The sequence below is a fragment of the Equus asinus genome, chromosome X (assembly GCF_041296235.1).
Source record: "Equus asinus isolate D_3611 breed Donkey chromosome X, EquAss-T2T_v2, whole genome shotgun sequence".
NCBI classification, from domain to species: Eukaryota; Metazoa; Chordata; class Mammalia; order Perissodactyla; family Equidae; genus Equus; species Equus asinus.
Window position 1 is genome coordinate 39,896,357 of NC_091820.1, and position 16,558 is coordinate 39,912,914.

General features: G+C 54.3%; 2 protein-coding genes across 5 annotated transcripts in view; one reads left to right on the top strand and one right to left on the bottom strand.

Moving 5' to 3' along the window:
- The window catches only part of SYN1 (synapsin I), a 44,703-nt gene extending 39,427 nt beyond the window's left edge, over positions 1 to 5,276 (top strand). Inside the window, exons 7-13 of one of the 2 annotated variants that reach the window (XM_044763474.2) lie at positions 63 to 205; positions 297 to 371; positions 469 to 571; positions 1,852 to 1,998; positions 2,353 to 2,440; positions 2,541 to 3,132; positions 4,166 to 5,276. In XM_044763474.2, coding sequence (XP_044619409.1) covers positions 63 to 205; positions 297 to 371; positions 469 to 571; positions 1,852 to 1,998; positions 2,353 to 2,440; positions 2,541 to 3,132; positions 4,166 to 4,301 — 1,284 coding nt within the window. In that variant the 3' untranslated portion in view covers positions 4,302 to 5,276. The remainder of the gene's footprint in view (positions 1 to 62; positions 206 to 296; positions 372 to 468; positions 572 to 1,851; positions 1,999 to 2,352; positions 2,441 to 2,540; positions 3,133 to 4,165) is intronic. The other variant, XM_044763475.2, reaches the window with a different exon arrangement.
- Positions 5,268 to 15,884, bottom strand: ARAF (A-Raf proto-oncogene, serine/threonine kinase). 3 transcript variants are annotated; one of them, XM_014867591.3, is made up of 16 exons: positions 15,764 to 15,884; positions 14,298 to 14,452; positions 14,029 to 14,132; positions 13,164 to 13,266; positions 12,919 to 13,073; positions 12,709 to 12,807; positions 10,885 to 11,026; positions 10,760 to 10,775; positions 10,536 to 10,681; positions 10,241 to 10,443; positions 8,325 to 8,501; positions 8,179 to 8,225; positions 7,522 to 7,640; positions 7,168 to 7,299; positions 6,032 to 6,166; positions 5,268 to 5,842 (listed from the first exon to the last, which is right to left on the bottom strand). In XM_014867591.3, exons 2-16 carry the CDS (start codon positions 14,391 to 14,393, stop codon positions 5,708 to 5,710), a joined length of 1,809 nt encoding a protein of 602 aa, XP_014723077.1. In that variant the 5' UTR covers positions 14,394 to 14,452; positions 15,764 to 15,884; the 3' UTR covers positions 5,268 to 5,707. The 3 variants fall into 3 exon arrangements, with proteins under 3 accessions (XP_014723077.1, XP_070358849.1, XP_044619411.1); XM_070502748.1 differs by having other exon boundaries at positions 10,885 to 11,041; XM_044763476.2 differs by having other exon boundaries at positions 10,885 to 11,041; positions 14,298 to 14,494.
- Positions 15,885 to 16,558: the final 674 nt, after the last annotated feature.

The window sequence follows — 16,558 nt, forward strand, 5'->3', positions numbered from 1 at the left end:
GCCCCCAGTGCCCACCGCTGCATGGTCCTGACCAGGCCCTAATCCCCGCCCCACTCCCACAGGTCAAGGTGGACAACCAGCATGACTTCCAGGACATTGCAAGTGTCGTAGCACTGACCAAGACATATGCCACTGCCGAGCCCTTCATTGATGCCAAATATGACGTGCGTGTCCAGAAGATTGGGCAGAACTACAAGGCCTACATGTGAGTGGGGAGGCCAAGGCCCAGCTAGGGGTCCCCTGCCCTGCCCTGTGCAGCCCAGGCCCCCCTGAGCCTCTCTCCTTTTGTCCCCCAGGCGGACGTCAGTGTCAGGAAACTGGAAGACCAACACTGGCTCTGCAATGCTTGAGCAGATTGCCATGTCTGACAGGTGGGTGGCCTGAGCTCAGGCAGGAGGGGACGTGACGGTGGGAGTGTGGCTACCCAGGCAAGGCACTGACAGGCTTCCTTGCCCCACATCTCGGCAGGTACAAGCTGTGGGTGGACACATGCTCAGAGATTTTTGGCGGACTGGACATCTGTGCTGTGGAAGCGCTGCATGGCAAGGATGGAAGGGATCACATCATTGAGGTGGGAACACCCAGGGATTGGTGAGGGCACAGAGGGAGGCGCAGGAGCATGGCAGCAACACTCTGTAAGCTGTGAAGCACTCCATGGCCCAGAAGGGCCTTAGTGAATGGCAAAATGTTTAGTAAACTGTAAAGTGCCTTGTGAACTGGGACATTCCTGGCAAATGGCAAAATACTTAGTAAACTCTAAACTGCTCTGTGAACTTGGACATCCTTAGTGAATAGCAAAACTCTTGTTGAACTATAGAGTGCTCCGTGAACTGAGACATCTTGGTGAATGGCAAAGCCCTTAGTAACCTGTAAAGTGTTCTGTGAACTGACAGGTCTATGGCAAACAGCAAAGCACTTTGTAAACTATAAAGTACTTTATAAAGAGTGGTGGTTGATACTAAACTGGAAAGTTATAAGTTTACCTTATAAATTAGGAAGTGCTTGGTGAACAGCAAAGTACTTTATAAAATATAAAAAAGGAGCTCCGTAAACTAGGAAGTTCTTGTTATTGGAGCAAAGTGCTTTCAAAATTCTAAAGCTCTTTGTAAACAGCGGTGTCCCCAATAAATGGTAAAGCAATTTGTAAACTGTAAAATGCCTTGAAAATTCAGAGTGCTCGGCAAACAGGAGTGCCTTCTATATGGGAAAGCATTTTGTAAACAGTGGTGCCCTTTACAAAGCACTTTCTAAAGTCTAAACACATCATATATCCCATAGTCCTTTGTAAAGGGCAAGGAGCTGTGTAAGCTGTAAAGTACCACGTAAACCACAGTGTTCTTTGTAAAGGACAAAGCACCCAGCAGGCTACAAAGCAGGGTTCAGCAAATGTGTTCTGTTAAGGGCCAGACGGTGCATACTGTAGGCTTTGTGGGCTCTAGAGTCTCTGTTGCAGCTGCTTAACTGTGCAAAAGCAGCCAGAGACAATATGCCAACAAATTAAGTGTGGCTGTGTTCCGATACAACTGTTTGTGGACACTGAAATTTAAATTTCAGATTATTTTCACATGTCATGAAATCTTCTTTTGATTTTTTTCAACCATCAAAAAATGTACAACCCAGCCTTAGCTCGGGGGCCATACAAAACCAGGTGCTGGGCCGGATTTGGCCCTAGTTTGCCGACCCCCGCTCCAAGGACCCCGTAAGAGACAGGCCTTCGTCACGGCGCAAAATCGGAGCCTCTCAGACTGAAGCTCCCTTCCTCGGCAGCTGCCACGCCTTTTGCCAACTGAAAGCTTTTAGTTACTGTCACTTCCTGCCTCTCTCCTCACTGGATCCCTTTTCCTCCCCCAGGTGGTGGGCTCCTCCATGCCACTCATTGGCGACCACCAGGATGAAGACAAGCAGCTCATCGTAGAGCTCGTGGTCAACAAGATGGCCCAGGCCCTGCCCCGGCAGCGGCAGCGGGACGCCTCCCCTGGCAGGGGCTCCCACAGCCAGGTCAGGGCCCTGGCACTGAGCGAGGGCCAGGCTGGCCCTCAGGAGCTGGTGGCGGGCAGGACAGCCTTGGTCATGCTGTGTCACAGAGCTGACGATCAGCAGGCTAAGGGCATCACCATTACACACATGTGGTGGCAACTGATAAATAGCTGCCACCCTGAGTTTCCTCAGTACCTCCTGACCCCTCCCCTGGGAACCTGGGAAGAGTCCCCCACCACACAACTTGACATCCCCTCCCCTCAGCCACAAATGCGGCAACACCCAGCACACAGGGAACCCATGTCACTCTGATTGGCTGATGCTCTGCTGGCTGGTAACTATTTTTAACCTCTCCTGTCCACTCCTCTGCCACAGACTCCATCCCCAGGGGCCCTGCCCTTGGGCCGCCAGACCTCTCAGCAGCCCGCAGGGCCACCGGCTCAGCAACGCCCCCCGCCACAGGGTAAGTGAGGGGCTGGCTTCCTGGGCCCCTACTGTCCTGGCAGCCCCTCACCTCTCACTTGCTCACTCTCACATGTGCACTCTTTCTCTCTGTCCCTCAGGTGGCCCTCCACAGCCGGTCCCAGGCCCCCAACGCCAGGGACCCCCGTTGCAGCAGCGCCCAGCCCCGCAGGGACAGCAGCACCTTTCGGGCCTTGGACCCCCAGCTGGCAGCCCCCTGCCCCAGCGCCTACCAAGTCCCACATCAGCGCCCCAGCAGCCTGCAACCCAGGCCCCGCCGCTGAGCCAGGGTCAAGGCCGCCAATCCCGGCCAGTGGCGGGAGGACCCGGGGCACCGCCTGCAGCCCGCCCACCTGCCTCCCCTTCTCCCCAGCGCCAGGCAGGCCCCCCACAGGCTACCCGTCAGACCTCCGTCTCTGGTCAGGCTCCACCAAAGGCCTCAGGGGCTCCACCCGGTGGTCAGCAGCGCCAGGGCCCACCCCAGAAACCCCCAGGCCCTGCCGGCCCCACACGCCAGGCCAGCCAGGCGGGTCCCATGCCCCGCACTGGGCCACCCACCACGCAGCAGCCGCGGCCCAGCGGCCCAGGCCCCGCTGGACGTCCCACCAAGCCACAGCTGGCCCAGAAACCCAGCCAGGATGTGCCACCACCCGCCACCGCTGCTGCCGGGGGACCCCCGCACCCCCAGCTCAAGTAAGGGGACTTCACAGTAACCCTCGCCTTGCTGCTCACAAATGGGCTCCTGCACCAGGAGGGCAGCCCCAGCTCCCAGGCTTCTCACAACCAGGTCCTATCCAGGGGTCTCAAAACCCCTCCCCCAAGCTAGCACCCCTCCCAGTCCACAGAGGCTCCTGGCCTCCATCCCAGAGATTTGGTGCCAGAATCCCAGAGAAACCCCACTTTCAGATCACAGTCCTCCCAATAGGCCCTGGGAAAGTCCCCTCGTCCAGCCCCCCTGGGCCCACCCCAGGCCCCCTGCTGACCCACCTTCATTACCTCCCCACCCACTGAATCCTCCTCCCAGCCCATCTGGGAGCCTTCCCTGCTGAACTCCTCCTCCTCCTCCCCAAGCTGACTCCTCCCGGTCCAATTCATAGTCCTCCTATGTCACGTCACACTCTTCCCAGTCGGTCCTCATACTTTTCCTGCAGGCTCCTTTCTGGTCCCTCCCCAAATCCTTCTGGTCCATCTGTCTCCTCCCAGATCATCACAGCATCCTCTCTGCCACTTCTGCTCCATTCCAGACCTCCCCACGCCTTGGCTCAAAAGTCTTCCCTCTCCCACTCAACTGCTCCCCCTTAGACTTGCCCCTCCCGGCCTGTTCTTGGTCCAAGTCCCTCCCCCAGCTCCCTCCTGGACTCCTTGCCCTTCGACCGACCAGAAACCTCCCTGCCCAGGTCTTCACCTTTATATCAAACTCCTCCCAGGCCAGCCTAGAGTTTGAAGAGAAGATTCAGCCCAAGACTCTCTCAGTAATCCCAGACTTCACCCTGGATGCAAGTCCTCCCGCCCGGCCCAGATCCCACCTCCTGGCCCCAGGCTCCCCCATTCCACCTGAGAACCCATCAGAGCCCAGGCCCTTGCTGTGGGGGGGTGGGGCACAGGCACAGCCCCAGGACCAGAGGGGCAGGGCTGGGCCGGGCCTGGGGTAACGTTGTGTTTCTCTCCCCCTCCTCCCTTCCTCTTCCCCCCCTTCCTCCCACACCTCCACCTTGTCTCTCTCTAGCAAATCCCAGTCTCTGACCAATGCCTTCAACCTTCCAGAGCCAGCCCCGCCCAGGCCCAGCCTTAGCCAGGACGAGGTGAAAGCTGAGACCATCCGCAGCCTGAGGAAGTCTTTCGCCAGCCTCTTCTCCGACTGACACCCCACCCTGAGAACCCTCAGGTCCCTGGGCAGCCCCTCTCTGGGCCCTGAATCCATTTCCCACTTTTGGAATCTCCAAATCCCTTGAGAAGCCCTCTCCTGGCTCACCAAGATCCTCCTTCTCATGCCTCAGAATGACCGAGTCCCTGGGGAAAGCTCACTCCTGGTCCTAAATCCAATTCTGACCTTCAGAATTCCCAGGTTCTTTTAGAAGCCCACTCCCAGTCACCTCAAGACCTACTTCTCAGTTTTAGACCCTCCAAATTCCTGAAAACTTCCACTCCTGGTCCCCCCAGAGTGCATTTTCCTTCCCAGAAGCTCCCAAACACCACGCAACCTGTTCTGGCCGTAACACCACTGAGTCCCCTCCTGGAGCCCTAAAACTCCTGGAAAGCCCTATTCCTGGTCTCATAATCTCTCCAGCACACCTTGTAATCCATCGACATTTCCCAAATCTTTAAGAAACCCCTACCTCTGAGCCCCTTGCCATGGCTCTCCCATCTCTGGAGATCCACCTCTTCAAATGCCACCACCCAACCCCACAAGGATTTCCCTTCACCTCTCCCCCAACCCCATTCAACACACTGAGAGCTCCTCCCACTGCTAGGACCCCTCAGTTCCCCAGGGACCCCCACCCCACTTTTCTGCCTCCGACAGCTGTCTTTAAATATGCAAAATCCACCCATCCTCCCAGAATCCTTTGCACATGGAAGGCCAGTGGTCCCCCACTTCCCCACCTTTGCCGTGACGTCTGTGTCTGTGACTGACGTGGCCTCCTCTCGTGCCGTGCTTGGCATATGTGGTCCTCGTTCATCGTGCCGCCTGTGGTGATGCGTGCAGTGGCGCTGTTTGTGTCGTCCGCACCGCCCCCCAACCTCCACTCCCTGCCTGGACTCACTCACCCTCACCCCTCAGCGGCTCTGAATCCCACAAGAGTCGGGAAGCAAAATAAACAAGCAAAGGCCCAGCAGAATTCTGTGCTTCTTGGTGAAGAAAGAGGGGAGTCCTTGAATGGCGGGGGAGACACAGGGGACCCCCAAATCCACACGGAGTGCTGGGGACCCCAAAATCCAGTGGAAGGCACATGAGGCACAAATTCCAGAGAGGTTCTGAATGGAATCCCTGCCACGAATCCCAGCCATTGGAGATGAAGGAGCTCCCAAATTCAGAAGTATCCCCAAAGCCAAGAGGAAACCAAATTATGGAGAAGGCAGGGGTCTTGGTCTTTGGGGATCCCCCAATTCCAGAGGAACTGGCAAAGCACATGGGGACCCCCTCATCTCCAGGGCAGGGACGGGGGATCCTGAGGCAGTATCAGGGCAGAGACGAACATTGATTGGTTGGTGGGCAGGGCTCCTTGGCATGGCGGGCTGAGATTGGCTCCCCGGTGGCTGGGGGTGGGGCCTAAGGCACAAGGCGGGCTGCGCTGAGTAGGCAGGCAGGCAACTCGTCAGCCTGGGTGCGGTGCAAGGAGGGTTCGGACGCACTCCGCTCGATCTTGGGGAGTGACCGCTGCAGTAGCTCAATCGTGGCCAGGATCTGGGGGCGGGGGCGGGTGAGGGGGGAGGTGTTCCAGAGCCACGTGGGCATCCCAACACCCCCAGCCCCCAGCCTAATGGGGAAGTGCACACACACACACACACGTCTGAGCCTTGATCACGCACGGTTCACATTCACACCTCAGAGTCCTCCTCCTCCTCGGGGGTCCAGCCCTCCTACCCGGCCCACCTGGGGGAAGAGGGGCCGCTCCTCCCGCTGGAACTTGAGGCAGTCAGACAGCAGGCGCCGCATGGCCTTGGGGCAGTTGCTGGAGATTTTGCTGAGGTCCGGGGACAGATAGCCACGGCCCACCATAAAGATAATCTGGGGGTGGTGGGTCAGGAATAGGGTGAGCTGGGGGTCTGGGCTGGGAGGCCCAGGGAATTCTGGGTCTCCAGGAATTTGGGAGGCTTCTTTTTGGGGAACTGGGGTATTCTGGATATTGGGACCCAGAGGATTGTGGGTATCTTGTGGATCCAAGGATTCTGGGTCTCTGAGGACTTGGAAGGATTCTCTGCTTGCAGAACGCAGGGATTTAAGCTTGGGGGAAGTCAAGGATTGTAGGTGTCTGAGGCCCACAGGATTATGGGTGCACAGGTTTCTAGGGGGCTTAGGGGCCTGGAAAATACTGAGTCTGGGGGAAACATGAAGGTCTGAGTCTGGAGGGAGCTAAAGAAGTCTAGCCCTGAGGAGCTTGTATTTCCGTGGGCGTCTGGGGCCTGAGGACTAGGGGTCCATGTGGCCTGTAGGACTGCCAGTGCTCAGGGCCCAAAGACTACTGGTATTCAGAGCCTAGAGGATCCTGGGTTTCTGAGGGCCTGGGAGATTCCGGGCCTTGAACCTGGAGAACTGTGAGAGTCTGGAGCCTGGAGCATTGTGGGTGCCAGGACCCCAAAGTCTGCCAGATACCCAAGGCCTGAATGATTGCGGGCATTTCTGAGTATTCCAGGAGCACGAAGGTGTTCCGTTTCTGGGAGAATGGCGTTCTGGGCTTTTGGGAGGTGGGGGATTCTGAGTACCTGGGCCAGAGGAGTGCATGCGTCTAGGAGACCAGAGGCCTTCTGGGTATTTGGGGCCTTAGGGGGATTCTGGGTACAAGGGATTCAGGAGATTCTGGACTTTGAGGACCCAGAGGATTGTGGATGTGGAGGAAGGAGGGGATTCTGGACACGGGAGACCCACAGGGTTCTGGGAGTTCTCAGCCCAGAAAACTGGGGGTTTCTGGGGGGAATGTGGCATTCTTGGTCTGTGCAAAGGAGATCTGGGGTTTGGAGGCTGAGGAGATCCCTCAGCTTGCAAGATTGCGGGTAAGATGTGGGGCTCACCTGGTCACGGCTGCCAATGTGGCTGTAAGGCAGTGAGCCGGTCATGAGCTCATAGAGCACAACCCCATAGGCGTAGACATCCGACTGGAAGCTGTAAGGGTTCGGGTCCTGCATACGGATCACCTCGGCCGCCTTCAGGCAGGGGGGCCACGGAGGTCAGCAAATGGCTGGCCCACAGTCCCAGATCCCACTAGCCATACTGGGTACAACTCATGTGTCACCCACGTGAGGTGAAACATGAGCAGTCCAGACACCCACACCTGACACAGGCACCCTGTCCCCACTCAGCCCCCCACGTCTCAGCCCAGCAGCCCATGTCCCTACGTGCCCCCGATCCGGCCTGGCCCAACTCACCATCCATAGCACAGAGCCCGAGGGCTGCTCCAAGGGCTGGGCCCCGCTCCACCTCGTCTTCACTGTGGCCAGGCCGAAGTCACCGATCTTCACCGTGAGCCCCTCATGTAGGAAGATGTCCGCCGGGGTCAAGGGCCACTACAGGGACTCCCAATAGCCACGCCTCTCATCCTGACTGGGAGCCTCTCATTAATGCCTCCACACCGGTCATGCCTCTAACCCTGACCAGAAGCCCCACAATGTCACACAAACTAGCCACAACCTTGACTTGGGTGGAGAGTTCCAATTAACGCCCCCTACACTTGGCCCCCGTGTGACTCCTGACCAGGAAGCCCCTCTAAGGGCACCCACACCCACCAAGCCTGGGACCCTGATCAGGAACTCCCCGTATTGCCCTCCATAACCACAGCTCTGCAGACCCTGACCAGAGTCCCCAAGAACAGCCCCTGAACCAGCCGCAGCCCTGACTGGTCGCCAGGAGACCCCTATTAAAGGCTCCTCACCAGCCACAGCTCTGCCACCTGGCAAGGGGCCATGCCACCCGTGCCCCTCCCTGTTCGTCTCCAGAGAGCCCCCTACAAGAGCCATCCCTCCAAGCCCTCACCCTGTTTGACGCCCCCACCCCAGCCCAGCCCCTGCACAGGGACAGGGAGATACTGTTAGACTTGAGATCTCGATGGATGATGTTCTTGGCATGAAGGTAGCTGTGGGGGTGGAAGCAGATGGCAAATTGGTCGGGGGTTACCTCGTCACCCTACCCCAGATTCCCCAGCCCCCTCCCAGCACCAGACTGGAAGGCTCACTCCATGCCCTGGGCGGTCTGCCGGGCCACGTCGATGAGCTGGACCATGTCGAAGCGTGTGTCCGCCACATGCAGGTGGTGGTAGAGGCTGGAGCCCTCGCACCACTGTGTGATGATGGCAAAGCCCGGCCGGGTCATGAAGCCCATGAACAGCAAGATGTTGACATGACGCGTCTTCCTGCAGCCAGGGAGGGCGGTATCAGGGCAGGGAGGAAAAACAGCAACTGTCACTCACTTTCTGAGCGTCAGGAATGGCGCTTTCATCATTTCCACCCTGTCCTTCACGAGGCTCAGGGCCAGACTGTGGCCAAATTCAATGAATTTGTTTCTGGTTTTCACAGTTTGCTGGACTATGATTCCGTGCTGGGGGCTTATGTCCTGAGCTTCTTCCGAAAAGCAGGAGGGAGTGAGGGATTCCTGCCCCCCGCCCCGCACCCGCTGACCAGCAGCGTCTTAATCATTAACACCTGCCACACCTCTAACTCTGACCACGCCCTGGGCCAATGATTATTTTACAGATGAGAAAGTGGAATGCCACCCTTCTTCACTGACATATCAGCATAATATTGATAAAATGCCAGGTAAAACCATCCATGACATGTAATTATATCCTATTAATCACCACGAGAGGCTTAGAGGTAAAGAGTTTGGGGTTTGGACTCAATTAGGTCCTATGTTCAATCCAGGCTTCCCAGGTAGTCACTGTGCAACCTCGGGAGGACACTTGACCTCTCTGTGCCTCAATTTCCTCAACTGTAAAACTATGATAATTATATTAGCTACTTTATAGGAATGCGGGGAGGAGTAAGTGAGTAAATAATCTGTAAGGTGCTTCGAACAGCACCTAACACACATAAGCACTCTGAAAATTTCACTGTCCTTGCTGTTATCGCTACTGGGGACCTGGGTTTACCTCACAGAAACTCTGTCATGTATGACCACGTCTGCCCTACTTTAGAAGAAAACCTTCATTCCTTACAAAGTATTAACCACAGTCATAATGGTAACACAAATGCAGACAACATCAATGACGCTCTGCGATTTTGCTCACGTCAGAGCGGCTAACAGAGCACACGATCATTCTTCAGAGCGGGCCAATTATGGCTAAAACCTTCACATACTGCAAGTTAACAGTGTGCTCAAGTCATCACTATTTCAGAGAGGAACAGAGAATAAAAGTTTTCTTACTGTGGCATCCATTATGAGGATAAATATTAAAACAGCACAAGGAATCATGGCAACATCAACTCTCTAACCTAATTGTGCCCATCTGTCAAGGGGGGAAGCCCACGCCAGCCACCCGGGAGCAGGAGTAAGTGGGGCAGCAAGATGGGAAAGCCAGGGCTCCCAGCATACGTGAATTAATACAGCATTAATGATACATTAAGTAGAGCAACCATTCATTCAACAATGATTAAATTATGGTTCTGATTATAGTTAATAATACTGCTCTTAAAATTATGGCATTACTACAACTAGTGACAAGAATGCAACACAATAAAGGTAACACTACTGACGTAGCACAAGCAGAGGGGAAGGACCAAGCCTTCCTGGGGGTGCAGTTAACTGACATTAGGCTAATCACACAAGGACACATGGTGACGTTAATGATGTCCTACGGCCGCCCCCATTTCATAGCAGGCAAACAAGAAGATCCATGTTTTGGAGGCAGAGCCGTTGATTAATATCAATATTAACCCAAACCCAAATAATAACATCATCAGAGATCCTCTACACATACCCATTCCCCAGAGGGGAAAAAGGCATCCTTCAGAGAGGAACAACCTCGATCACAGCTATAACGCAACCCAAACACAGGCGACGTGCAGGAGGCGCCCTGAGCACGGCCTTGCCCCAGAGAGGCGCCGAGGCTGTGCCCGCCACCCCCGCCCTCGCCCGCACACGCGTGCATCTCACCTGAGCACCTGCATCTCGTTCTTGAAGGCCTGGGCCTGCTCAGCTGTGGGTTGCGCCACCTTGAGCACCTTCACGGCCACATCACCATGCCACCGCCCGCGAAACACGGTGCCAAATGAGCCTGTCCCGATCCTCTTCAGCAGCTGCACCTCGCTGGGTGGCACCTCCCAGTAATAGCCTGAGTCCCGGTACCCCAGATTCTTCTGTGGGCCACATGGATGGCATCTCAGGGGCCTGCCCACATCCCTCCTCACTCAGCCTGTGGTGCCCCCCAAAGGTTCCCCCTGGAGCTTACCACTTTCTTCTTGTCGTCAGCCAAGGACTTTCGCTCCCGCTGCTCCGATGGGGACTTGGAATGTGGGGACTTCCTCCCCAAGGACACGCTGGCCGGGCTGGGGCTCCCCCGGGAGGCTCCATCACCACCACTTCTACCTCCAGCGGCTGTGGTTGTGGAGAGGGTGTGAGTGGAAGCAAGTGGGGTGGCGGGTGGGCTCAGGGCACAGGCAGTGGGGGGCTCACCATCGGTGCTGAAACTCTGGGCAATGGAAGAAGAGGGATGGGAGTCAGAGAAAGGACATGGAGGCCAACAGGAATGGCTCTCCCCTCTGCAATGTGCTCCCCGGTGACTGCCCCCTGACACCAACCTGGATGAGGCTGGAGTCCATGGGAGCTGTGGTGCTGACCATATGGACGTTGGGGGTGGAGGTGGAGCGGATGCGCTGGAGGGGGGCGTTGGCCGAGGCAGGGAAGGGGAAGTGCTCAGGGTCCCGGTGCTGGGTGCAGGAGCTGGCAGGGGAAAGGCTGTGAAGTCACTGTCGAATGAATGGGAGACCCAGTAAAGCCGCCCCTCGCCCCTGTGTGTTTAGCTCACACAGAGGAAACGTCCACTGTCATTACTATTATTCATTTCTTCCAGAAACATTTATTGAGTGCCTGCCATGCGCCAGATACCATTCTAGGGAATGGAAATAAAACTGAGGGCATAACAAATAAAAATTCTTGCCCTCGTGGGGCTGATGTTCCAGGAGGGAGAGAGAGAAATAAAAACCAAATAGTTAATATGTCCAATGGCGATAGGCGCAATAAAGAAAAAGATAAAGCAACGTAAGGAGATAGTGTCCCTGGCGATGTCAGGAAAGGCTTCTCTGAGGGGGTGACATTTGAGCAAAGACCTAAAGGAGGGACAGTGAGCCACACAGATAGCAGGGGAAAAAGTAATATATGATATTTCATAACTAAATGTACTATTCAAATATATTATGTATTATATAATATACAGCATATTACCTATATTAAAAAGGCAATGTTTCAAAATATACATATTACAATAATGTTATATATGTTATACATATACATACATGTTATACATATATGTTATATATAATAACGTTACAAAAACATTTCTTAATGTTCCCTTCACCATCCTAAAATGAAATTCCTAAGTAATTAACCCACATATACCCATAATTAAAAATAACACAATACCCTAACTTTACTATTTTCTATACAGTAGTCCCCCCTTATCCATGGTTTCACTTTCCCTGGTTTCAGTTTTCTGCAGTCAACCACAGTCCGAAAATATTAAATGGAAAATTCCAGAAATAAACAATTTATAAGTTTTAAACTGCGTGCCGCTCTGAGCAGCGCAATGAAATCTTGCGCTGTCCCGCTCCATCCCACTCGGGACGTGAATCATCCCTTTGTCCAGCGTACCCACACTGTATACCCAACCCATCCGTTAGCCTGTTAGTTAGGAAAGAACATAGTATCTACAGGGTTCGGTACTATCCGTGGTTTCAGGCATCCACTGGGGGTCTTGGAACGTCCCCCCTGTGGATAACCGGGGACTACTGTATTACATAAGAATATATGATGTTCTACATTATATAAAAATATAACACGATAGAATAACAAATATACCATATAAAAACACATTATAAAATATACAATATAGACATATAAATACATATTATATAAACTTATGATGTATTAGAACAATAATATATTTTAATATAGAAATACTATAGTATTATAATGCTTAACATAAAGGAGAAATAAAAGGGAATCTATGATAGAATAATATGTATTTCAAAGTGGAAAGGCTTGAGCATGGTTATACTAGAATGATTAACAAAGTAGTTAGATGCTCATATATATATTTATAATTAAGAAGAAGGACTTATTTTGTACCAGATCTGTTCTAAGCACTGGACATGTCTTAACTCTAACCCTCACTGGAAGCCTATGTGGCAAAAAGTATCGTTATCCCCTCTTTACAGATGAAAAAACTAAGGCCCAGAGAGATTAGGCCACTTGCCCAAGGTCCCACAGCTCCACACCCTTACTCGCACTTGCAGGTACTCAATAAATGTTTGTCAAGTAAGCGAATGAATAAACCACGGCTTGTGGTCTACAGGAGCCTCCAGATCTTTCTCCTGACAGTAGCCCTTTGGCTAAGGCATCCCTACCTGGGACCCTGAGGGGTTAGCGGCTCATTCAGGGGGCGGTTCGAGGGAGCCTCGTGCTGTCTGGAGCCTCCGGACAAATCCTGGACACTGTGGTAGAACCTTGAGGGCATTAAGGGTGTAGAGCAAGGGGACATGGGTCAGCTGCCTGTAAGAGCCTTGTGGCTGGGCCTCTGTCCTCCCCATCCCCCACCCATCCCAACCCAGGCTCACTGTCGGCGGTTGGTACTCATGTCAACACAGACTGTGGGGACCTTGGAGGAACAATGCTGGTGGAACTTGTAGCCACAGGTTTGGCAGCGGAAGCCATGGAACAGAAACTTAAGGCAGAAGTCGCAGAATGCCAGGCTGAAGAATGTCTTCCGTACCTGCTGCCACAGAGCGGGGAAGCGTGAGGCCCGCTCAAGGGCCCTCCCCCCAGGCCCGTGGTCTGCCCCCACCATCCACCCTGCACTCACAAAATTGTGCATGGTCAGTGGGACGTCTTCGAGGACCTCCACGATGAGCTCCTCGCCATCCAGGGGGGCAATGGCCGTGTCCCAGGCAGTAACTGTCTTTCGCCTGCAGGAGGCATGGAAGGGAATGAATGGGAGGGTAGATGGGGGCCATGGGGGGGCAGGGAACTCCTAAAAGCCCCTCCAAGCCTGCCATCCATGGAGTAATATCGGCTTGTTTAATTCTCATCACAACAACTCTAGGAACTAGTTGCTATCCTTATCCTCATTTTACAGATGGGGAAACTGAGGCCCAGAAGGATAAAGTGACTAGCCCAAGGCCACAAGGGATTGTGAGTCGCAGGACAGTGTGAAAAGTCCATACACTTAATCACAAGGCAAGGAGCAAAATGAGACAGTGAATAAACAACTAAATCTCAGAAGTGCTAAACGAGGCCCTGAAAAGCGCAGGTGAAGCACTGAAACAACAAACAAGAAACAATGTATGAACCGAGTAAAAAAACGAAGGAGCCCCAGGACAGAGGAAGAAACTGAAGGTCAGCAAGGCCCAACTCCTCAGACAGAGAATGGGGCAAGGGAGGAAGGAGAGAGCTGAGAAACTGACGAAGCAGTCAAAGAATGAAACAGATGAACTCCGGGAGGAGGTGATGGAGCACAGTCGGGACCTGGGGGCCAAGGAGACAAGGAGCTGCTGACCTTCCAGGCCCAGGAACTAATGAAGTAATGACTTACAGATTCACGGAACGAAGAGAAGACTAATGGAGACTCCAGGACAGAGCGAAGGAGGAGTCAGATGACTCTGAGGAGGGGCCGGGAGGAGGGATGGGCGGATGGCCACCCAGCAGGGGGATGGGGATGCTACACTTACCCCTTGATGAGCCGGTAGACCACACAGCAATCCTGATTGAGACCTCGCACCTTGAGGGCCTTGTCTAGAGAATCGTAGACACTCATGCCATCCCGGACAGTCACCTGTGTGTGTGCGCAGATGGGGGGGGTCAGTGGCCAACAGGGGCCCCAGTCGACTCTCCTATCCCTCTGCAAAGGCCTCCTCTCAGCCGGCGTCACCCTTCTGACCCAAGATTTACAACTGGGACCATCCCTGCCCGCTGGTCATTTTGCTCCCATCAGACTCACCACCGTGCGTTGCTTGTTGGGCAGGTACACTTTGACGGTCCCCACTGCCCGGGATGGCTCGGCCCCATTGGCAGGGGGGCCCCGTGGTGACTCCATGGAGCCTAGAACTTTGTCAAGATGGGCTGAGGTGGGGCTGGGCAGGTGCCATGGGGCTCCTAGAAGACAGAGGAGGAATTCAGAGGTCCAATAATCATAGCCTGGAAGCAAAGGCAGAGGACAAAACAAATTTAATCTCCGAGCCCCCTGTAGCCTAATTTCCACACAACAGCCCAAAGGATCCTGTTAACACCTTGAAGCGGATCCAGTTCCTCCTCTGCTCAGCCCCTCATGTTTTGCCTCACTGTTAAGTGCCAAGGTCTCGGATCCACTGCATAGGAATGGAGTGGGGGTGGGGGACAACACAATGAGAGGCAGTACACAAATCTCTGTGCTGGGGGCTAACAGGGAAGTCTGCACACACTGCACTGGGGCGTGTCAGGTACATAATGAACATGAACAGGCTGTCCCGGTTTTTTAATGGAGAAGGGGGGTTACCAGAAACTGGTGAGGGAGGAGTCAGAGACTGGGTGATGGCGAAGGAACGAGGATCATCAGATATTGCCCTTAATTTGGGGGAAATGGGAATTGCACTACACAGTGTTCTTAAGGGCACTATGGGCATCCCCAAGCCGTGGGCTGTAATGATGGTGGGCTCACAGACATGGTGGTAGGTGGCTAATGGGAGTCACGAGACTGTGATAGGGAGTTCATAGAGGTTCAGCAGACACTATGCTGAAGGGAGATGTAATAGGGGTCACCAGGAACTGGAACAGGGAGAAGAGTGGATAATGGGGATCACCAGACATCGTCATGGGGAAAAGGAAGGTAATGGCGCATCACCAGACATTGCTGAGGTGAGATCAATGGAGCTAAAGCCGGGGAGTCGGAGAGGGGGCCTCCAAAATTCTCCCTGACAACTAATGAAGGGATCACAGACATTTCTGGCTTGGGGAGGGAGGGTTAAGCAGGAGTAATGGGGGAATCCTCAAACATTCTCCCACTGGGTCAGACATTGATCCAGAATAAGGAAAGCGAGTAGCGAGCAGCGTCTGCACGCACTCCCCGCTGCCGGTAAGGAGTCATCATCAGACACTTCAAGGAGGTTAAAAGGGAACACGGGCAAGACACTCCACAGCCCAAGCCCCTTTCGGCCAGCCCCGCCTACCGAGGGCCTTCTAGCTCTGCGCAGGCGCGCTGCCACACGCGGCGGGCGAAACCATCCCCCGCAGCCTTGCACCTCTAGTCCTGTCTACCCCCCCCCCCGCTGTCGAGGATGGTCTCGCCCCGGGTCAAACCACTCCTCCGGTTCCGGGCGGGGGGCGCCGGGGCCCAGGCGCAGCCATCCTGGAGCTGAGCTTTCGGTACCGGCTCCCTGCCCATGCCCGGCGGTCGCTCCAAAAACCTAACCCTGCCAGGCCCGCCCTCACCTGTCACGCCGCTACGGCCGCCGCCGCCTCCATCTTGGGCCTGTCTTCTTGTTTCCTCGCAGAGTCCGCCTCCACCGCCCCTCGGGCTTTCGCCATTGGCTCCGCAGGACTCAGCCCTCCATCCTTATTGGGTTAGGGTCACGCCTGTCAAGGCGGGACCGGCGGAATGTGGGTCGTGTTCCGGATTAGGAGGGGCTGCCTGAAACGTCAGGGTCTGGAGCAAATTCGCACGTCCTGAGTCGCGCAGGCGCAGTCGATAGGAAACCTATGAGCCACGGGCTTTAACCTCAATCGTGCCCTGGAGGAATAAAGCAGGGTTTTTTTAATCGGTCACTTGGCGCTGACTTTAGGGGTTCCTGAATCTGGGCGGGGAATTCTTAAGCGCCCTTTGTGCTCCAGTGACCTGGAGCCTTACGTACCCATTTGGGATTTTCCTGTGCCTCAGTTTTACCATCTTTGAAATGGGTTGGAATCAGACGAAATATCTGCCACGTTCTCCAATTCTAAAAGACTGTAGTCATAGCCTTTGATAACAGCAGGTCTCTAGTGTGGCCGGCGCTGGGGGTCTGGCCCTAGGAGGGTCGGCCTGCTGTTCTGAGAGGCTTCCTTTGGAATGCAGTTGATAAGGATTTTGAAAGACTAGTTATAGATGGGCAGGTGTAGAGGGGAGGGAAGCGTGGACCTGAAATGGGGCACAGCTCAGGGAAACGTGTGGAGCTATTGTACGGTAAATACAAATGTTTTAAAAGTTGAATTTTCCCTGGTGTCAAAAGTGGAAGAGACTTTCCACCCTTT

Coding starts and splice junctions, on each gene's coding strand:
- ARAF (XM_070502748.1), bottom strand. CDS start 14,393: ATGGAGTCACCACGGGGCCCCCCTGCCAATGGGGCCGAGCCATCCCGG. Junction 11,042..12,708: donor CTAACCCCTCAGGGTCCCAG/GTAGGGATGCCT, acceptor GTGACTTCACAG/CCTTTCCCCTGCCAGCTCCT. Junction 5,843..6,031: donor AGCGGCCCCTCTTCCCCCAG/GTGGGCCGGGTA, acceptor CCCCGCCCCCAG/ATCCTGGCCACGATTGAGCT.